The sequence below is a fragment of the Athene noctua genome, chromosome 13 (genome assembly GCF_965140245.1).
Source record: "Athene noctua chromosome 13, bAthNoc1.hap1.1, whole genome shotgun sequence".
Lineage (NCBI taxonomy): Eukaryota > Metazoa > Chordata > Aves > Strigiformes > Strigidae > Athene > Athene noctua.
The window spans coordinates 22,789,483-22,811,796 of record NC_134049.1 but is presented as its reverse complement, the minus strand read 5'-3'; the positions used below and the strand labels follow the sequence as shown (position 1 = coordinate 22,811,796).

Genomic DNA, 22,314 nt, shown 5'->3' with positions numbered 1-22,314 from the left:
CTGCCCCGCCCACCAGCGGAGGGGGCGGGGCCTAGCAGCGTACCCGCCCCTTAAAAGGGCCGCGCGCCGGCGCCATTGCCCCCCCCCCCCCCCCCTTCCCACAGAGCAGCGCGGGCCGGCGGGTGCTTCAGCTTCTCTTTATTGATGGAGAGTTGTGCTCTAACGCCCGGGGGCGCGGGCAGGGGGTGTGCACACACAACTAACACACAGACGACGCTGCCAGGGGAGCACGGGAAGCTCTGAGCACGGAGGGGGAGCCACCCCCCTTCTACCCCCACCCCTGGAAACAAAACCCGCGTAGAGGGGGCTGGAGTCACCCGGGATTTGGTCTGTGGGGAGGCCGGGAGAGGTTTGGGGTGCACAGGAGGGAGGAGCAGCTTCCCTGGAGTGAGGAGGGGTACAGCAGAACCCTTGACCACCCATCCCCTCTCCCCTTTCCCCTTCCCCCCCCAAGCGGACAGGGAAAGGGACATTTCACACCCTGAGGACAGTCACTAAGCTACAAGGAGTCCCAGCAACATGCGGGAACCTCCTACACTGACTCCGACACAGATCGGGGCAGGACTTCACTACGGGGAGAGGTTTTTAAAAAAACTAAACACTTCAAGTATATATTTTTTTTTTTTTAGTGATTTAAGGTCTCTTCCCCCTGCTGCTGCTGCACTGGGTGGTGTTTAGCAACCTACATCCACTCTAGGGCCCAGGAGAACAGCACAAGCGATGGCTGGTCTAAGGTGAGGGGAAAGGGGAGCGGAGTGGGGTGGGGGGCGGGGGGGAAGGAAGGGGGGTGCTGGGTGGAATGGGGCTTTCAGGGCACTGGCACAACGCGCATGGTGTTGGTGTAGCCAGAGCCGGGGCGCCAGCCCGTCAGCACGATGACCAGGTCGCCAGTCTTGAAGAAGCCACGTGCTTTACCTAGGAGAGAAGAGAGGGAGGTGTCAGAGTTTACGTCCCCCCTGTCAGCCTGCTGCAGGCTGCTTGCCCCCACACCACCGCGCTGCAGGGAGCAGCCTGGCCCCCACAGCCGTGGCTCTGTGGGGGTATCGAGAACCCAAGCCCCTGCTGCCCACCCGCCACCTCTGCTTTGGGCTCCTCTGTGACACAGAGCTTGAAATTCAACAGCACGGTCCTTAGAAAGGGACTGGAAAATGGAGTCACCCCCCTCCGGGCTTCTCTTGTCTCTCAGGAGTGTTGAGCATCGTGGCTCAAGCATTCATCACATTAAAACCAACCCGGTTTTCTGCTGGAACCTATTTTCAGGTAGCTATGACAAATGCACTGTCCCATTTCCCAATCGGATGTGGTTGCGCTTATGCAAGCGCCATCCCCCGTTTCTCAAGCAGACACCGTTAACCCCCCTCGGCAGGCAGTTCCTCTCCCTGAGCCACCGGTCACCCCAAAAGCACCACACAAGATGCTCAGGGCCACCACATGCCATCAGGCACTTCCCCGGGTGAGGCTGGTGCGGTGCCACTCACCAACATTCATGCCCAGGTTGACGCGGAGGTCCACGTCCTCTGCCCAGGCGTCGTGCGCTGGCTCTTTGCACAGGACGGGGAAGATGCCCCGGTAGAGGTGGGCCTGACGCGCCGTCTGGTCATTCCGGGTCACGGCGATGATGGGAGCCCGCGGGCGGTACCGCGACACCAGGTGGGCTGACCTAGAGGGAAAAGTGGATGCGAGGTGAAGCACCACGTGTTATGGGCAGAGAGGACGCCTGTGTACAGCCGAAGGCAGCACAAGCAGTGGCGAGGTTTGCCCGTCACCCTGGAGGGCTTCGCAGAACCCCTAGAGGCACCGAGAAGGCGACCGCGGGAGATGCTGGCAAAAGTCAAGCTCGCCAAGGAGCTTGACGCTCCGCTGAATTCCCAGTTAGGCAACTGGGCAGACCACCACTGAAGGCCATCCCTTGGCGACAGTCCCTACTCCAGTCTCATGGTAAAAATCACCTCAACTCCGAGTTTAGGAAGTGCCATCTGTGTGTTTTGGGCCCAAAAACAAGCCTTTATTTGTCTCTGTTGCTATGTTAAGGTGGCGAGGTGCCATTTATTCTGGCCTCTGCAAGCAGCCCTTGGCATCTCAACGGGGGTTCCTGCAAGTTCCCTCTGTTCTGAGGAGCTCCCGGTTTATGGGATGGAAAGAGCTCGTGCCAGCAGCGCTACCCAAAGCTTGCCAAGGAGGAAGCCATTTGCCTCCCAGCCACGTTCACCTGCTGGAGCCAGCAAACAGGCCAGTTCCTCCATACAGAGCTCTGCTCTTGCACCCAACAGGAAGAAAATGCAACCGAGGCCAAAATTTATACTGGGAAGTTGGGCACAGAGTCCTTAAAATGTCTTAAAAATAGCAAGCGGCACACCCTGGGTGGGGACTATGGCTTCCCTTTCCCTGGGCACGGCTTAGAGAGCATCTGCAAATAAATGGAGATTAGAACTGCAAGGCCAGGGCATTACAGCTCCATCTTTCCGACAAGCATGCCAGTACCTCCACTAGCTTTTGCAGCCTTGTTTAGTGGAGCCAAGCTCAGCAATACTCAGATTCAAAGATTGCTGCTTAAAGCAGGCAGTAGCAGTCTGCTCAAAGCACCCAAACACACGTGCCAGCTCTCAGACAATCCTTCCCACGCTCTTCAAGAAGCCTCCCAGTAGCTCTAGGAGATCCAGGTACTCAAAGGCTGTAACAGAATCCACTGCTAAAAATATTCAAATATCAGAGTTCAAATCTCTTTAAAAAGGTCAAGTGTAAGACTGGAACCTTTTATAAAGAAACATTAGAAGCACAAGAGTATCCAGAAACTCAGTGCTTATAGTCATTCCTCATCTCTGTAGACAGAGGCTGCTCCAAATCATTTTAAGCTGTAAATCTAGGTGAAGGTTTCACCAATGGTCCAAATCTTCAGCTTCTGCCCAGCGCACATCACATCTCTGCTGCTGCACTATTTCTCTGGTCTGAATCCCGTGCAAGAAAATCAGATTTTCTTCCAGAAAGCAGTCTGAGACTTATGGTCGGACGTGCTTTGAGAGTGGGCAGCCTAGTTCCTCTAGATGGAAAAGTTGATCAGCGAGGCTTCAGCTCCCTTTCCACAACTGGAAGAGTCTCTCTCTACTCAGCAGTTGTCACCGTCGCTGGACAGAAATCCCAAACTAGATTATTTCCAGCATTTCTGCATTGCTGTGTCTCAACTGGGAGCCAAGGCACTGAGCTCACCTGAGCACAGGCAGCACTTGGCTGCAGGGTGCCTGCCGAACACCTGCCTGTCAGTGAGATTACTTGCAGGATGGCCTAAGGAAGCCTGTAAGAGGAAATTTCCAGCGCTTTCAGTTTCCCTGCCTAACGATTCTAGGCTAAGCAGGCCTTCTTCGCCCCTTGGGCTTAGGCAAGCAGGGCTGATGCCTGGAAGGTGCAGCAAGGGACCAATTGTTTGGATGCTACTATGAAAGGCCAAGGCCTTGATTTTAAAAAAAAGATTCCGCATCCACTGAACTTCTACCTTACTGTTAGATCGAGGATTTCTTGCCAAGAAGTTTGAATCGCAGCTGCAACACTCATTTTCCCTTGACTCTTCCAGGCAGCACTGCTGGCAGAGATGCCATTCGCAGCAGCGAGGGGAGGCAGGGTGGGGTGCTGCTGCCACGCTGGCAGAGGCAGGATGAGGAAGTCAGAGGTTACGGGTGTGCAGATGTTTGAGATGTCTGCCCATCTCCCGAGGAACAACCACTGCAGGTGGGCAGCCTGGGCTCTCAGTCGCTGCCAAAACCCGGGCTTCACCGTCCAGCTCTAGTCTTTCAAAGCCATCTTTTTGCGGGTGTCCTTCCCCCACCCTGTCAGGAAGTGGGGCTTGACCTGAGGGAACCTGGCACCTCCTACCTTCCAGACTTGGTGAGGACAATAATGGCCCCGCTGCAGCACTTGAAGGATGCTTCCACAGCGCCAACAGCAGCCGCCTCCGTGGGATCACAGTTCAGGGAAGTCAGACGACGCAGTTCCTCAAACAACTGCCTGTGGAAGATGGCAGCTTCGGCCTCCCGGGCAATCTATGAGAGCAACATGCATTCGGGAAGACAACACTCACATCAGTCGCTCAGGGCAGCATGGGGTAAGGTGAGGTGCTCTATCAGCACGGTGTCACACAAATACCATCAGCTTTTGACATTAAGTTACCAATTAATAAGCCCATTTAGTTTAAGGTCAGGGCGATGGCCGCAACACTGAGCCACCCAAACAGCACAGACTTCTAGAGGAACCATTCCTCTCAAGGTTTCTGTTCTGAGCTGGTGGCACCTGCTGAGTCACCTCACCTTGCTGAGCCCACATTCAGGTGACATTCATACCAACTGCCAGGCACTCTCGCTCTGCTTCTGCCTACCTGGAATCCCTCCCTGCCACAGAAGTCAACTCAGACCGCAGCAGTTATGCAAGGCTGACACTGTAGCAGCAAGCTGCTTGCTAAATATTTGCAGTGTTAGGATGGAGTGTGTTTTTGCTCATGGAAAAAAACTGGCACCAAGCCCCCTCTCTGAGCCCTACCTGCCAGACTCAGTCAGAACTATCAGGGCTGGAGCTAAGCACTTAAAAGAGGCCTCCACTGCGCCTACTGCCATGGCATCAGCAGGGTCCCTGTTGTTAACATTGAGGCGGAAAATTTCTTCAAACAGCTGACGATGAAACATTGCAGCCTCAGCCTCACGAGCGATCTGCAGGCCCGAGTAACAGTGAAGGAGGAGAAAAGAGGAAAGAAGGAAAGATATACCAGAGTAATGAGATCATGTCAATTTGCTTAATTGTCATAGTAACGCATGCAAGAGAATATTAAAGGTCAGGCTGTGAAACTCTTTGGCTCTCAGGTTGTGAATTTGTTGAAGGCAACTCAGGGTAAGGAGCCGCTGCCACAGTGGCTGGTCCACCACGGCGGTTAACTGCCAGGCCCTGGTCACTGGGCAGGCATTCTGGAGGTGGCATCCTTCCTATATATTTTGGAGTCCCTTCAAGAGCAGCCAGATGCAGATTGCTTTTCAAGGACCACAGCAAGCCGGCTCGGTCAGGCCACATTTTGGTGTTGCTTCTCATTACTTTCTCACAACACTCCCAAGCCATCTACCTGCCTCTGATTCCTCCAGTGGCAATTGCCCCATGTTCCCCCTTCATATCCTCCCAACACCACACACCCCCCCCACTAAAACGGTCTTCGCAGAGCCAACACGCAAGCAATGCACTTGCAATGTCACCCCTGAAGTTGGGAGACTTGCCTCTCTTCGCTTCATTAGACTGAGTTTACCTGAGAGCCAATGAAGTTTCACCTCCAAGTGCTGTACTAACTTCCCTTTTGGTAACAGAGAAATAAATAGGAACAAGCCTTCGTTGTAGGGTTGTCACAACTTGTATGTTGGGGCGTTTGTACAGTGACAGACTTGGACAGATGAGGTGCAGAGGTACAACTGAGGGCTTTCTGTTCAGCCTAAGCATTTGCAACAAGTTCAGTAATCTATTCATCCCAGTACGCTGGGAATCACTCACGTTTAAAGACAATCCTCATCTCAGAAGGCTGCATTAGCCCTTGACAACCCGATAAAGAAGGCTTGCAGATACCAGAAAAGCATGCAAAGGTTGATCATCTTTTCAAGGACAACTTCATTCAGTTACTCCAGAAAGTGAGCAGACACTATGCAAAGCATGATGAGTTGATGTTTAAGCAGAGACTGAAATGCCCTGATGGTGAAAACTTTGTAGTTAGACCCCTTCCAAGTAAGAAGTTTACTACTCTAGTGTTAATGAATTATTTCGTGTGATGCTAGAATTATCTCTCTTCTACAGATACCGGTTTAAGCCAAAGTAGTTAAGAACTTTATGTCTAAAAGTAACAGGACAACGTGGCAAGCCAGAACAGCACTCCAGTGCCAACTCCAGTCCTAAAGCAGTCAGTTTTGTTACTGCTGGCTCTGTGCTTGCCGTTAGATAAAATGGAAGCATTTGTCTCAAAACACTTACTCCAAACGCAAGAGCTGACAGCTGGGCAGTTTATCTTCAGCTCCTGGTTCAAAGGCAGGCAGCTCTGCACAACATGCAGAGTGACCTGAGTTTAGAGGAAAGCCTGCGCTCCCCAGTTGTAAGAGAACACGTGTTTGCACGCGCCTGCTTTGGCAGCGGAAGGGCACAGCAATTCTTAACATCACAGCTAGCTTTACTCACACAGGAATGACTAGAAGGTTTCCAGTTGGTACAAGGTGAAGGTGGGAGAAAGGAAAATTGAGTGGCTATTTAAACCTTGGTCCCATTACACAGCATGGCCAGGGCAGCATTTGAAGACAACTGTGGATCATGGACTGGAATCAGAAGGAAGTGCACTCCCACAAGCAGGAGCCAGCCTGCCCAAGAATTGGAAACTTGCTACTAAATGTGAGGCACACCGTGTTTTGTCACAGAGATGCCAGCTACTGAAGAGAAGCCCATTTCTATAAGGCTAACTGGAAAGGGAAACCACTGCTGGGTCCCAGAAAAGCTGCTGGGACAGGACAGGCCAGGGATAGACAGGAGACAGGTCAAATCTTTTCGACAGGTGTAAGGATACTCCACAGCACAGACCTGATCACTCTCAGCATCACAGCCCGCGTCCGCTATCTGCACCTCGCTACAGAGGGAGCTTTACTTGGAATAATCCTCGGCAGCACTGGATAAATCAACATATAAACCCAAACTGACACGAATTTCAGGCCTGGGAACACATACAGGAGCTGTTAATTTACCAGAGGTAAGGTGCTCTCTCCCCGGCTTAGCCACTTCAGATAGAAATACTCAACTGCTCTGGCCATTCTGCAGATTTTCAGACCGTAGTTATTCAGGGTGCTATCACTGGGTGGGGCTTCTCTCGACTAACACCAAGTGAATTAGCTCAGATGAAAGATCCTGACTGCAGACAGACGTGCTCCTACCATCACAGAGTTGGCACCTTGCTGCCTGTGCCATGTTATATTAAATAAAGTGAATCTGGTTTTGCTCCTCTGCACAGAGAGTTAAAACTTCAGTGTTTCTCCAGAGGCCTGGTAGAGTGAACGCCACTATTCCCAGGTCGGCAGGAAAAGGGAAGCACATGCAACAGATCGTGAGCTCAGGCTACAAGTACAATACAAACTGCCTAATTCTTTAAGGATTAATGCCAGAATGGAAACCCAGGTGTAATGTTTGCTGTAGTAAGTTTCCAACTCTTAGTAGGAAGTCAACCCTTTTGATTTAGGGGGTGAAAATTGAGGAAGAACCTTTTAGGTGCACCGTTAATGTCCAGCCTGTAAACCAGCAGTTACTGTCCCGCAATCAAATCATATTTCACACTTGCCACATGCAAAAAACACCACTCCATACTGACCAGATAAAGGTAAGAGATATTTACATAATGCACTGCAAACAAACACCAGCTGAACTGATTAAGCTATATAACCTAAACTGCAAATAAAACTGGTGAGAGTTAAAACTGGTAAGTTATCACTGGTGTGATTCACAGCACTGTTAACTGGGGAAAAGCAACACTTGTAGATACTTGGCATCAGGCTTTTTATCAGCTGAAACATGAGCTGGGTGAACTCGAAGCAGAGCAGAGGTTTCTGGCAGTTCAGGCATGTAAAAATATGGTGCTGTCAGTACTCGTGCAACAAACACCCCCAAGCGCTCAATGCCACATCACTGTATATCAGACTCACAAGCCTCCCCCACCCACCCAAGGAGGGGGCAGTCAATACCTTTCATTATCTAGAGATTAACTGCTCAAGCAGCTCCTTGACCTTGGAGAAGTTTAAGGCATTGAATATGCCAAAACAAATGGGGCCTTTTGAGAAACTCATACCAAGGTAACAGCAAAACACCTTTATCCTGGCCTAAACAAAAAATGATGATAAATTGGGAGTTTTAGATCAGAGGACTGCAGAGCAGTTCTCAGCTCTGCCCAGCAATACTCACCAAGTGAGGTTCTGGGCCCTGAGGCCCATGCTAGGTAAAGAAACACCCACAGTGGCAGCGCAAACTAAGAAATCACTACTTCGGACTGCCAGGTGCTGCCACCTAGCACCAGGCACACTTAGATCTGGAGTTGCCTGGCTCAGATGGAAGATGCAGAGCAAGAGAGCACTGCTACCTTCACCTGCAGACTGCTCTGCCCTCCCCGAGCAAAGGCCAGGCCGTACTCACAGCATGCTGCATGCGCACAGCCTCGAGCGGGTAGTCGCCCTTGGCGGTCTCTCCGGAGAGCATGATGCAGTCTGCTCCATCCAGGACGGCATTAGCAACATCACTGCCCTCAGCGCGGGTCGGGCGAGGTTTCTTGATCATGCTTTCCAGCATCTGGAAGAGAACAAGTTCAAAGGAATCAAGACACTGCAGAAGGAATCAGCTGCTTTTTCACTAGTGCACTTCGGTATAAACACAGGGCAGGAAGACAGGATGCAGCCTAAGGACTCTGGGAGAAGTTTCCCCATGGGTACAGCACAGGGAGGGCTGGACCCTAACTAGCTTTGAATTAAAGCATTGACTAGCAGGAAAAACAACCCATTTCATTTTTTACCTGTTCTCTCCATTTACTCCTTTTCCAGGGAGATTATACCCACACACCATCACAGACACAATATTCCAACTTCCCAATTTAACTTCTCAGCACAGGGCTTGGTCCAAGGACCTCCGAGCTCTTCAGAGTACTGTGTTAGACATCTTTATGGAAAGCTCAAATCCTCAGCTTTCCCCCCACTGCAGCTCACCACAGGGCAAACTACTCATTTCCTCATGAAACACTGCATTTCAGTAGCAGTACAGGAAGAGGAAGGAGCATATGCCACTGCAAGTTCAGATCCTTGTCTGATGACTCCTGTCTAGTGCCAGTTTTCACTTCCACAGCCTGTGCAGAGAGCAAGCACAGCCAGGAAACCAGTCCTCCCAGTGCCTGAGGACCGTCCACACACGATCCCTACCAGAACCAGGGAAGCTGAACATCAGCCCTCCCTCCCTCCCCAGCAGCTCCCAGAATAATGAGATGGAACTTTTACCCAGTTCCTTCTGATGCTGCAGTGTGGCCACACCTTGTAAGATACTGGGAACCTTACCAAGTCTTCTGTTAGACACAGATGTTCTGCTGCAAACGGCCAAGGCAAAAGCATAGGTGATTTTTTTCCCAGAATTTCTTTAGTCAGACCAAAAGGCTCATACTGCATGAAGTTTTGAGGGGTAAAACCTTCAGCAGCTGCACAAGAGGTCCTGTAACCTTACTGGGGGAGATCCAAACACATCTTTTAAAAAGTGCCTCACGATGAGCTATTCAGCCGTGAACAAAACCTCTCTGCTTTTGGCATCTCACTCTAGCGAACGCCATCAAGCCATGACAGCTCCTGACGTTCACACCCTGTCGGGCTCCGGCAGTTACGAGCTAGCGTTGCGTTTCCAGTACCTGAGTGGCACAGATGATGGGTTTGCCAGCCCTGTTGCAGCGCCCAATCATCATCTTCTGGGCAAGGAAGACTTTCTCAGCAGGGATCTCAATTCCCAGGTCACCACGGGCCACCATAATGCCATCACTGGCCTCCATGATCTCATCAAACCTGACAACAAGAGAAGCGGTTTGTTACCCGAGTTGTTCTGCAAAGCACCTTCCTTTCTGTTGCCCTCCCTCCCTGAAAGAGTGTTGCTCTGAAGCAGGATACACAGCTATGCTGTCGGCACACGCCCTTTCCAGGCGCCATTTTGGTATCCTGTAATGTCACAGTAGGAGGAAAAAAACCCAAGACCAAGTCACGGCACATATAAAGTGCTATATAAAGCTTTCTAAAGCAATACAAAGACAGATTGTATGAGCACGAGTTGATCCAAGATATTTTCAGTCTGATAGTTTGTCACAGACATGGTGATTCCCATACATTAGCTGGCTGATTTGCATCCAGAACAGCAAGTCTGCTGAAGTCTGAACTCACACTCACTACGACTACCACAGATTTTTCAGAGATGCGGGGTGACTGTGACACTGTCCCCATGAGCTCAGGATGTGTGACAGTTACACAACCCACTACTCATACCACAGCTGTGTCAAGTCCCACGCACATGGCATTAAGTGACAGCCTGCATTACCACCCAGTTACTCGGACTAGTAAGTTTGCTGCTGCTAGCAAGCCAGGGATGAGGAGTCCTGACTACAGCCCGAAGGGGCCGTGCTCTTCTGTTGATACAGGGTGACAGAGCTGCAATGCCACCTGCACAAAGCTCACCTGCGCACACCCTCGTGATTCTCGATCTTGCTAATGATCTTGATGTTCTTTCCCTTTTCCCCTAGCACCTTCCTGACAGCATGGACATCAGAAGCTTTGCGGATGAAGGAAGCAAACACCATATCCACATTCTGCTCCACACCAAATTTTAGGTCCTGAATGTCCTTTTCAGAGACTGCAGGCAGGTCAACTGCGGCACCAGGCAGGTTCACTCCCTTCTTGCTGCCGAGCATGCCGCCGTTCTCGATCTCCGTCATGACGTAGTCCTTGCCTGAAACAGATGTGTTCCCACGGTCAGTGTTTACCGGCAAGCTCCCCACTGCCAGCTCCCACACCACCTCCCTGCCTGAGAACAGTAGGGCCAACAGCGACCGCACATGATAAAAAGCACATCACCACTCTCTTCAGAGTATTTATGTAACACACAAGCTTGCAATTTACCCACGGGAGCAGAGTAGACGGGTTTAAAACCACTTCTGCACTGCTCTCCTACAAGACACCATTTGTTCAGCGCAGGAGGTTGGGAGTCCCTCCCCCAAAAAAGCTACCAGGTTGCATTTCTGCACATAGCAGCCTTCCCTGTAATACCAAACCAAGCACCCCAAAAGCCTCACCTCTATCTCCCTCACCTCACCTCTATCTCCCTACACCCTGTGGGATTAGAGGCAATACCTTGAGGCTAAACCAGTCTAGGCACCACTATAAAGTATTGTGGAACTAGCCTTGCCCCTACATTACCAGTTAAAGCTAGTTCTGTCTCTAACCACAAAAGTCAGGGTTTATGCTGTAAAACTAGTTAATTCCTGCATTAAAAACATGAATTAGCCTGGCTAAAGTATGAACTACCTAAACAGTCTTTGATCCTGAGCACTGGTATGTCCCTGCCACACATCTACCTTTAAAGAGGGGTTTTAGATGACAGTCCAGTGAAACCCAGCTGAAGTTAGTTTTTGGAAACTTGCTACACTTGAAGTAGAGAAAGCTCCGCTCCAGGTCTCACTACAGCATGAAGAACCACATATTCCTTTCTTTAATACAGAACTGCAAGCTAAGAACCAGTTATTGGAGGGAAATCACAAATAGATCCTGAGGAAAGAATAAACAGGCATAGCTGAAATGGTTGTTACCCACCTTTCTCCTTAACCAGCAAGGAAATCAGACCATCATCCACGTAGATTTTGCTGCCGACTTCTACAACCTTGGTGAGATTCTTGTAGTCCACCCACAGGATGTTCTCATCGCACTTCTCCATGAAGGCATCATCCAGGGTCACTTTGAGCGGTGCACCTTTCTTGAGCTCCACTTCTGCAGTGCCACTCTGCGTGTCAAAACATGCATTTCAGCAAAACCAGCAAAAAACAGCACACAACCACCTCCCAGATTGCAGCAGTTCATCCCAATTTTTAGTAGTTGGCTCGTTACTTTGAGACATTTTTTGGCTAAGGCCACAAGAGTAATAACGTATCTAGACTCACTAACTGAAAAAAGTGGGAGGGGAAAAAAAAAAAAAGAAGAGAAACTTACTCCCTTAATGAGTCCAGTTCTGATTTCAGGTCCCTTGGTATCCAGTGCAATAGCCACAGGTCTGTAAGTGATGGGATCAGAGGCAAAGCTCTCTGTAGCTTCTCGCACGTTCTTGATTGTGCCCTCATGATACTGGCAAGGAAAAAGAAATGGAAACGTTCAGGCCATTTCTACTCCACTGCTTATTAAGAAGATCACTATGCACTCCAGACACTGCCCAAGCTGACAGCTCTGCTCCCACATCATGCTCAATTTCAGTTCTAGCTTAAGAATTTAATTCAGACAGAGCTTTCAGAAAAGCAGATTGCGAGGATACAAAGGCCTTCCCACAGGGAAGTGGAGTCTGGCAGTTATCTGGCCATGCCTTCAGTGCCCCCGGTTCTAATTCCAGAAGGACAACTCAAGGAGACAGCCCAGGCACTGTGCCAAAGTGATTTCAGGACACACGCTTGCCGTTTGAAGATGGCCCACCAACCAACAGGCCTTTCGGAAGAGCATTTCCGACAGCTTTGCTGAACACCTCCCTATTCAACATGGCAGAGCATCGGCAGCACTGGCAACTGGACAATTATGTGTGTGGAAAGACTCATGAATGCCAGAAGAATGTCACAGCTAAGCGACTGTCACACATGGCTGTCCCTCTCTGGCCTTCACAACATGGAAGGGAAAATGCCATTCTCTGCACTGTCAACTCCCCCACAGACTTCCAGCCTGACCCCTCTTATTGGTGCCGCAGGTGAGCAGATGGACAAGCTTTTTTAGAACATTTTGGCTAAGAGGACGTTATCCATTTAAGTATTTACATTTTATTTCAAGAGCCAAAGCAATCACAGGGAAAGTTGGCAACTCCAGCACCACGCACCCAGCTTCCAAACTTTCACATGTGCAAGAGCATTCGGGTCATGCTGCCAGTTTCAGGACAGACAGTTCTGTGGAGAAGCTCCATCCCAACTACCTCGAATGAGCCTCAGATGACCACTAGATCAGTTTACTTTACTTGCTTAAACAACGTGAAGAGATAACCCTGACTGCACGTTGTGTAACACCTGACAGACTTTTGTAGATAAGAAATACCCTTCCCCCTCTCTGCCATGGACTGGCAGCGTTTGACCTGACTCACCTGGAAACACCCGGCTCCCCCAACCCTCCTTGACACGAGCCCTGCACGCTGACTTCCCTATCCTGAGGATGATAATCCAGTGCCAGGAAGGTGGGGCCGAGAAAAGCTGTGCTAAAGTTCATGTGCATGCCCTCAGCCAGACATACACGGCAACTGCTAACTCTCTAGAGCAGGAAAAATTGTTTAGTTTATTGATTGAGAGTGCAAGCTGAGACCGAGAAGGTCCCGACCCTTCCATGCACTCCAGATGGATGCAGTACAGAAAACCTGCCCAAACATGCTGCTAAGTTTATCTGGTCCCAGTCACCTGGGATTTTTCCTTTTTAGTTTGATAGCAGGGACTAACTGGCTCCTAGGGAGTCTAACTTCCTGAAGAGTTACGTATGCAGAACAGGAATGCAGACAGAGCTGGAAGTAAAAGCAATTTATTTTCTACATAAAAGGGTGGCAGCCAGGTACTAAAGCACCTCTGTTAAAGTTGAAGCCCTGTTAAATGCTTTGGGGTGGACACAAGAACCAAAGCACTCATGACATGAAAACTCTTTGGGGCTTCCCTGGAAACTGGAGTGTTTGGGAGGAATCAGGACGGGACTCAAACTTAAGACTGGTTACGGCCAACAGTCAAACTCCACAGGAGATGGCAGCAAGACCAGACTCTGCTGTAATCCAACCTCATGGAATGTGCAATTAGACCTCACCCAAAGCAGAAAGCCACGGTGCCTTTCCTTGACCTCAGCTAACAAGTACACAAACCGCAGCAGCAGCCTCACTGGGCAGTAATGGTGTGAAAACTCCCTGTTTCAGCTGGGTCAACTCCCTGACGAGCCACACAGCCACAGGATTTCCCTACTGAGAGGCAGTTATTCCATGCTACCCTTTCTTCAGGCAGATTTTGCTAACTGCAGCCTATGCACCGACACTACCCCAGGGTGTTTAGTCAAGGTCTGACGGTTGTCCACAGTTAAGCATCAGACCTTTTGATTTTGACAGTGCCCTGTGGCCTTTAAAGGCCACAAGGGCGAGGGGCCAAGCTGTTACGCACCGCGAGGCTCACGGTTCAGTAAGTAAAGCCACCTACAGCTGCTACTGGGTACTGTCTGACATTTTGAAAGCTGGAGGGCAGCCAGTGTAAAAAAAAAAAAAAAACTCAGCAAGAAGGGTCAGGGTGGCATTCTGGGCAACCTGGAATGGGATCCTCAGCTCCTCCAGTATTACTGAGGATCTCATCTATTTATATCAAGAAGGGCTCATCTGCCACAAACCGTGTTGATTTCTTTTGACCTTAATTCTTACAAGCTCACCACATCAGCTCCCAAGTACTGTGGTACTAACATCATGACTGCCAGGAACACAACCGGAGCAGCTGGCAAAGCCAAGCAAACCCAGGAGTTTATTTCTTTCAACTAGGCACAGTAATTACTTAAAATCACTAACAGTTTTCTTTATAGACAAGGTTATTCATTGATCGCCTGCTTGCAAAACCCTCAGCAATGACAAGAAGCAAGACAAGCAACTGATAGTTCTGTACACCTGCAGAGGTGCACAGCAAAACAGGGACAAATGTTCTCAGCTTTTACTATTAACTGAGAAGCAGCAGCTTTGTAAGCAAACAGCAGGGTGCAAGGAAGAACTGAAGGATTTCTCGGCAAGCAGTTGGCACAAGCATGAAGTATCAGTTACCTGGCTCCCTGGTACAGAGGGGGGTGTGGAACCAACTTAAACTGCTTTCAGAATGGCTCAGAAAGCACAATTAAACGTTATCAGCGATTACTCAGGCTCGATATGTACAAACAGCGTGCCTCCCCCAAAAGCAGAGCTAAGTTTCGCCTTCTCACACCCAGGTTGGTCTGGACTAAGCTGGATTTCCCTCTTTCACGAGAGACAGGGTCAGCAGACATATACACACAGCCTGATCAGGGCCATATCAGCTCAGACCCCACCCTTACCTCGTGGGTGCCGTGAGAGAAGTTGAGGCGGGCAACATTCATTCCAGATTTAATCATTTCCTTCAGCTTCTCGACTGAGCGGGAGGCTGGGCCTAAGAGGAAGAAACAGTTTGAATATTAACTTTGTAAAAATAATGAGATAACCCACACGTGCCAGGCTGTTTCATGTGGAAAGAGGCAGGGAGTACATAATGGATACGGACTTGCTCAGTGCTGAAGCAGCTCATCTCCACGGCAGCAAAGATTGTTCTAACTTGCCTTGCAGAGCATGGCAGAACCTAAGCAGTTCTGATTTCCCCAGCTACTAGATTCAGTCCTAGCAATAACATAGGTTAGGCAGACATGGGAAAAGTCATGTTCTTTCAACACACAAGTTCAGCCCTGGCAAGGGATAAAAGACAAAGCCTTCTCACTATTTCCCCTAACAAGTTTCACCAACACAGGGGTTCACAGCTGCAATTCTCCCCGATCTAGGAATCACTTACCAATGGTGCAGATGATGCCAGTGTTTCTCGCAATGGTTGGCTCCGAGTCAATGTCCAAGCGGCACATGTGCTCCAGGAAGGTGTCCGCCATGGCAGCGTGCAGCTGCTGGGTCTGGATGAAAGCAGTCCCCGCATCATGGTGCTTTGACATTGTTGCTGTAATCTTCTGCCTAGAAGAGAGGAAAGCAGTGCCAGGTTTAGGAATCACCCAGACTTGCTGATCAAGCAGAGACACCAACACACCCACGTGATGAATATGGAGGTAACAAGAAAGCTGCTACTGGGTCAAACTATCTTTATGTTCCTACTCAGAGTCTTAGATACAGGCAAGACACAGTGCTATTTTCATGTCATCCCCCACATACACCACCCAAAGCTCACCTGCCTTCTATGCAGATGTTCCCTTCATAGCTTCTCTTCATTGCCAGTCTTCCCTTGGAGCTACACAACGCAACAAAATTCAAGCACTTGAGTGCACAGGCAGAGATTCTGCCTCCTCCCTCCCAGCTCTTGAGTCATTTCTCCTACTGGCCTCGATTGCATTTCCCATCGCAACTGGGGACCGGGCCGCTTGGCGCTAGCGTGACTGCAGACATGCTCTTACATGGGCAATCTTCTGCAAGAAGCACCTAACCACGTTAAAGTCTGCCTAAACTTAAAACCCATATTTCAAGGCTGTACAAGCAAGTAGACTTCAGCTGATGAAACACACCACCTTGGCAGAACACATGTTAAAGACTAAAGACTTTAATACACTCAAGATCCCTCTTCCAACTGAAGATGCTGTAGGTGTCCCCTGTCCACTGCATTCTCTCTCACCCAGGGCAGCAAAAAAGCCCCACAAGGTTTAAAACTGTTATTTTTTCAAAGTTTGGATAAAAAAACCACCTCTCTGAACTCAGGCTGCTTGCCCCTACAGGTCTAGAGCATCCCCACAACAGCAGGAACAGACCACAATCCCAAGAGGAAGTTGAACTGAAGCTTAACTGTCCACTGGGATGGGAGGACACTCATTTCCCAGCAGCGCTGGTGCCCCCGGGCATTTCTAACTGCTCACCTCAGGCCACACTGCAATACTTTTCTCATGTAGCAATGGCAGCTAAAAGCTGTTTGTCCTCTTCAACCTGCCCAGGCTAGACTGCCGGCATTCAAAAAGCCTCTGGTAAGAGAGTGATGTCAAGTGGGGGCTACTGGCATGGGCAGATCACTAGTTTTGACTTCAAACAGTGGTTTACTTCAAACTTCATCCCCTGGGCACACGGGATATTCAAAGCAGGCAGCTCTTTCAGCATAAGCTGCCTTCGCCTGTAAGCTATGCCTTTAGCACAGTGCTCGCAGAAACACGGGCTGCTGCTCAGCTAAAGGCAGGGACAGTGCAGGGCTTTTGTTCTGCCTGCCCCAAGCAGACAAAAAAACCCACCACCAAGCAATAAATCAGAAAAAGGTGTTAGCTGCACACAGAAGCTAGCTCAGTGTATTTGGATTTAAAACAGAGGTACTAATAAACCCAAAACCTCTGTCAAACCTACTGGGGTTGAGCAGAACGAAGCCATGCCTGTAAGGAAGAGGCAGGCAGATGGCCTGCCAGGCTGCCATGTGCCTGCTCGGTGCCGCAGAGGCGCCGTTTGCGCCGACGCTCCTCCTCTCAGCCACTTGTGCTCCGCAGACCTTCCCCAAGTACGTGCAGATCGTGCCGAGTTCTCTCACAGGCAGCCCTGACTCACCATCGCTTCGCTCCCATGAGGCATAAACGAGTCAGGCCAGCGAAAACCATAATTTGTCCTGGCAAAGTCTCCTTTCCCTCAGCCCTGGCAGAAGCTGCTGATTCACTGGAGTCAGTACAACAAGGTCTGCCCACATAAAAAGCCCAACAGAGTCCCATTATTATAGGAAAACTCGCTGCTCAGACCTGAAACATTGTGTTTCAGCCCTCTAACACTTGCTGCTGCATCCTCTGACACCTGCAGAGCAGCACCCACTTCTCCAGATGCCAAAAAAAATATAAGCCTTTGCTGGGAAATTGCCTCCACAAACATGGGTGAGCAGGTCTGCACTGCTTCTGGAAACGAGAGGAATATGAAACAACGGGATCCCGAGACAGAAATTGAGACCAGAGCATGACTTGAAAGTTTTAAAAATAGGCAGATGAGTTCTCCCTATCTCATGGAAATCCTCCACCCACTCAAGTCATTTGCAAATATAATTTTAAACCCCCTAAAATCTTAATAAATACATAAAGAGAAGTTAAGTTCCCAATCAGAATCCCCTTCAAAAGATTTTCCAGCAGTTCAGTGAGCTCAGAAAAATTAATCGGAGACACCGTGGCCTCGTCCAGGGGTGAGAGCAGGCAAGAAGTATCCCAAACACCCACCCGCCCACAGCACTGGGCCCCACTACCACCAAGCTTCACTTTCTAACACTTCCTCCTGCCTCCCATCACCATGCATTTCCAAAGCACCGACTGAATTCTACCGGAGGACTGTGTCTTAAAAATGCAAGAGGAATGTCTGGCATTTCCCACTACTCCAGACTTGCGTTTTTTAAAATCAAACAGAAGAGCAAGGACTTTAAGGACACCTGAAAACACAGAGCACTCAGTCTGAGCCGAGCGAGGAAGGGGGAAAAGCAATACCCTACAAAGCCTGAATGTTTCCAGCACTGAATAAATCTGCATTCCTTCCTCAAGGAACAACGATTAAATCCCCAGATTTATTACTTGGGCTGCCTGTGCTTCAGGCAGAGCATCCAGAAGATACCTGGTATCTCCCCAGCTCTTGAATATTCTAGAAAGAGCTGTCTGAGGTCAGGGCAACCAGTTCTGCAGTAATGAGGTGACTAACTCCAGCCAGCTCATCCCGTGGTCGGCTGAGAGAAACCCTAAATCCACGGCACCTCCGGACCTGCCCTCCGGGAGGGAGAAAGGAGCAGCAGCAACCCCCACCCTGCAATCTCCACCCTGGGCCAAGTATTTGCTGTTATCCATGACAAAGGAAAGTGGAAACTGCAGAGGCCTAGCAGGGACAGTCCCCCGGCAGCACCGGTGTTAACCACTGCCATGCCAGACAAAGATGTTTTACTGCCTGTAAAAGTTGCAGACGGGCAGCAGGGAGGCTCATGGTGGGTGACGATTCGGATTTTATCGCTCAGCGTCACTTACACAACCTCACCAACGCTGCAGAACAAGGCTGCTCATGCCCAGTGTCCCTGGCCAGAGGCAGAAATGGTTTGAGTTAGCAAGGGCAGGGTTATGAAACCGTACAGGACTTCAGATTCGGAAAAAAAAAAAAAGCCTAGGAAAACATCAGCTTTATTAATTCCAGAAGCTAAACGCACTCAATAACAAAAAATGCAGCTCTGTGCCAAATACTGCCTGTCATCCCCTCTTCCAGAAAGGGAGGACAACACGTTCTTCCCCGGGTGGCTGTTGCTGGAGGTGGCGTCGCGCCGTTACGCAAGTACAAGATGGCCACCTCAAAATGTCATCCCTTTTCTGCAAAGCTGGACGGGACCCAGAGGCCACCACCTGCTCCCCGCTGGCGTATGCTCTCCCCAGCAGCAGGCCGCGGGAGGACAGACCCAGAGCTCCGCAACGGAGATGCCTCTCCAGCTTTCTGGCAAACGAATTATGGGGGCTGGGGAGGTCAGGCCAGCCCGCAGGGCTCCGGGCGACATCAGCTTTCCCTGCGTGCAGATGGATTAGCCTTGCCTTAGCCGAGCCTGCCCTCCCTGGAGGACAAAGGCGTACAGGAGGCTTAACAAAAAAAAAAAAAAAAAAATCAAGCGAAACGAGGTGACAAGCATCATATCTGGCGACCAGAAAGACCTGTCTCCAGGGGATTTTTAGTGCGGGCACACCTACTGACTTGACCTTGCAGCATGCCGCTGACAGAGGACCAGGTGCCTTTCAGCCTGGCCCCACACAGCAGAAACCACATAGTTGTCTCCAAGGAAACTGTAAAAATCTTTTTTTTTACATTCTAAAATAAAGTTCGGGGGGGTTTTGTGGGGTTTTTTTACGTTTAAACGTAACTCTAGGGAGAAGTATAGATCCCCCTGCTGCATCTCCAGCTCCAGGATGGATGGGCTGCGCACCCGGGCGCGGGCGGCAGCGAGGAGGTACTGCAGCCCCATTCCCTACGTGCCATCCATCACCCCGCGCTGCAGCCGCCCCGCACCAACTCCCCCCTGAGGGGGGGGGGAGGTAAAGGCCGAGCACGAGGTCCGGCCAGCCAGGGAAACGCTTTGTTTCTATCACATTAAATTAGCAACTCGGTGTGCGGAAAGGGAGTTAACACCGGTGTTTGATCACTCCAGCTAACGCCAATAAATTTAAGTTTTCATAATATTTACAGCTTTGGGTGGATAACAAAGTGGGCAGTCAAGAAAAACGCAGGCTGCTCGAGGGGCTCGGAGGCAGCGCCGCAGCCTCCACCAGCTCTTTAGTTAGTGGAAGTGAAGTTTCTCGGAAGGGTGTCACAGGCAAGAGTCCTGCTTCAAGCACGTGGCTCGCAGCAGAGCTTCCTGCCTGGGCAGAAGAGAAGAGACCTTTCTTAACCTGGGGACGGTTTGGAAACAATCTCGTACCAGCATGGCCCATTAGGCCACCAAACTTTAACTCCTCTAAATTAACACGAATTCTGCTTTATAAATGGGATGCCGGGCATAAAATTACGTGCTTCGGACTGAACTGTTTTCCATCAAGCACCCCTGGTTGCACAACAAGCCCTCGAGTTTCCCTGGAGCTATCTGGTAACCAAAAACCTCTTTGCCATCCAACCTTTAGGCCGAGGCAAGTCACGATTAGCAAAAGCCCTTCGCAGGGGCAGGAAGCTGCTAGAAAGTTAAGCTATTAACATAACAAAAACCTCCGCGAAACACTGATTTCTGTTAACCTGGACCTCCCCGATAACTATTTGTCTTATCAGAACAAAGCAGGTTTTTAGAGACTATCGTCTACTTTTATTAATCTGAGGAGACAGTCGGGAGGTTGCCATTGTCCGCCGACAAAAGCACTATTCATGCCCAGCTAGCCCTGCAAAGAGGGTTTAAACGCGTTTCAAAGGTTTTCACAGTTCAAGGGACCGTCCAAATCAATTGGACGTGTTTAGGCAGGCATAATTACGGGAGAAGATTAATTTAGAAGGGGCCTTCTCTTCCTGCGGCGGGGGGATGGAAATAAAGAGGCTGCAGCATCACTGCCGAGTTTAGTGAGCCGTGCGCTGATTTAAGCTGATGCCCTTCAGAGCACCGCCGCGGTTCTTACGTGGATGCAGGCACGGGGGGGGGGGGGGGGGGGGGGGGGCAAAGCGCTTCGCTCCGTCTCCATCTGACTCAGCCTCCCAGAAGACTCCGGTCCAACCCCAACCATCAGGAAACAGGGCGACATGTTGCAACCCGGGTCCCGCGCTCCGTTTTACCGCACGGCGGCAGGGCACGCGCGTCCCCCACCCCGCCGAGCCTCGCCTCACGGACCGACACCCCGCACACACGCACCCCTCCCAGCCGAGCGCGGCGGGGCCGGGGGGCGGCAGCGCCCGGGACGCTGCGGGCGGGGCTGGGCGGAACGGCGCCGCGCCACGTGCTCGGCGCCGCGAGCCCCCCACACGCGCGCACCGCCACCTTCCCAGGGGGCACCGCGGCCGCGCCCCCCCCCAAGCCCCTCAACCGCCGCCTGAGGGAGACCCTCGCCCGACGGCGGGAACGGGGACGATGATGGCGGCGGGCGCGGCGGCGGCGGGTACCGCTGCTCGCTCGCCGCCGCCCGCCGGCTCGCAGGCCGCCGTTACCTGCCGCCGCCCAGTATCGCCCCCAGCCCGTCCTCTCCAAGAACCGCCGCTCCTCTGCGCGCCGCCTCGCCGCCCCGCCAAGGTGATCCCGGCCGGCCGAAGCACCGCCCCCCTCGCGCCCCCCCCCCCGCGGATCCCTCCGCCGCCCGCCCCACCAGGGAGGGGAGGGGGGTGGGAGGAGGCGGGGCGCCGGCACTCCTTTCTCCGGCGGACGCACAAAGCGCGGAGGGAGGTGCCGTGACGACTCACACGCCCGGCTGACCAATGAGGCGGCGGCGGCGCCACCGCCGTGCACGCAGCCGGAGAGGGGCCGCCGCCTTAAAGGGGCCGCGCCCAGCCTCCTTCCGCTGTGCTTAAAGGCGCCGCGTCCCCTGAACTCTCAGCGCCCCCGCCCGCTCCGGGGCGCTGGCGGGCCCCAAGGACTGAGCCCGGGGCCCCAGTCTCCGGGGCAGGCAGCGGTGCTGGGAGTTTTGGTGTGATGTTGGGGGGTCCTGAGCATCTAACTGCCCCCCCCCCCGGGATACTGGGGACGCTGGGGACCCAACGTGGATGCGCTGCAGTGGGACCGTGGGGGGATTGTGCTGGGGACACGGGGGACCCTGTGATGGGGCCCTGAAGACACGGGGCCAGCTTTGTGGGGACCCAACATGGGCACCCTGTGCCAGATCCACGGGGAGCCTGGGCTGGGGACACTGGGGACCCCATGGTGGAGATGTTGGGGACCCCATCCCAGGACCCCGGGGACCTCTTGCAGGGTACACTGGGGAGCCATTACGGCTGCTCCGCACTGGGACTGCGGTGATACTGGGGACACGCCATGCAGACCCTGTGTTGGGCTGTGGAAACATCCGCCAGCCGTAGGGGGGACCCAAGGTTGCCACCCTGTGCTGGGAGCACGGGGACCCTGTCCTGGGGACACTGGGGACCCTGTCCCAGGCTGTGGGATAACCATGCCAGCCATATGGGGACCCAAGATGGCCACCCTGTGCCGGGGCCATGGGGGACCCTGAGCTGGGGCCTCGGGGACTCTGTACTGGGGACACCGTGGGGACACCCAACATGGCCACCTCATGGGGGACCTTATGCTGGGGATGTGGGGACCCTGAGCTGGGGCCACGGGGACCACGGGGGTCCTGTACTGGGGACACTGGGGAGCCCCATCAGCCCCCTGGGTCCGCATTATGACCACTCCGATTCCGGGGGCCCCAGTTCCCTGCCGAGGGGCAC

At 51.8% G+C, this 22,314-nt stretch overlaps 1 protein-coding gene across 5 annotated transcripts; it reads right to left on the bottom strand.

Moving 5' to 3' along the window:
* Positions 1-121: 121 nt before the first annotated feature.
* PKM (pyruvate kinase M1/2) lies at positions 122-22,187 on the bottom strand. 5 transcript variants are annotated; one of them, XM_074917604.1, is made up of 12 exons: positions 21,088-21,150; positions 15,683-15,742; positions 15,302-15,471; positions 14,817-14,908; positions 11,751-11,882; positions 11,358-11,544; positions 10,227-10,497; positions 9,416-9,566; positions 8,170-8,322; positions 4,525-4,691; positions 1,479-1,660; positions 122-915 (listed from the first exon to the last, which is right to left on the bottom strand). In XM_074917604.1, the coding sequence occupies exons 2-12, from the start codon at positions 15,721-15,723 to the stop codon at positions 809-811; spliced, it is 1,653 nt and encodes a 550-aa protein (XP_074773705.1). In that variant the 5' UTR covers positions 15,724-15,742; positions 21,088-21,150; the 3' UTR covers positions 122-808. The 5 variants fall into 5 exon arrangements, with proteins under 5 accessions (XP_074773705.1, XP_074773704.1, XP_074773709.1 ...); XM_074917603.1 differs by lacking the exon at positions 4,525-4,691 and adding an exon at positions 3,865-4,031 and having other exon boundaries at positions 21,088-21,147; XM_074917608.1 differs by lacking the exons at positions 15,683-15,742; positions 21,088-21,150 and adding an exon at positions 22,167-22,187 and having other exon boundaries at positions 15,302-15,467.
* Positions 22,188-22,314: the final 127 nt, after the last annotated feature.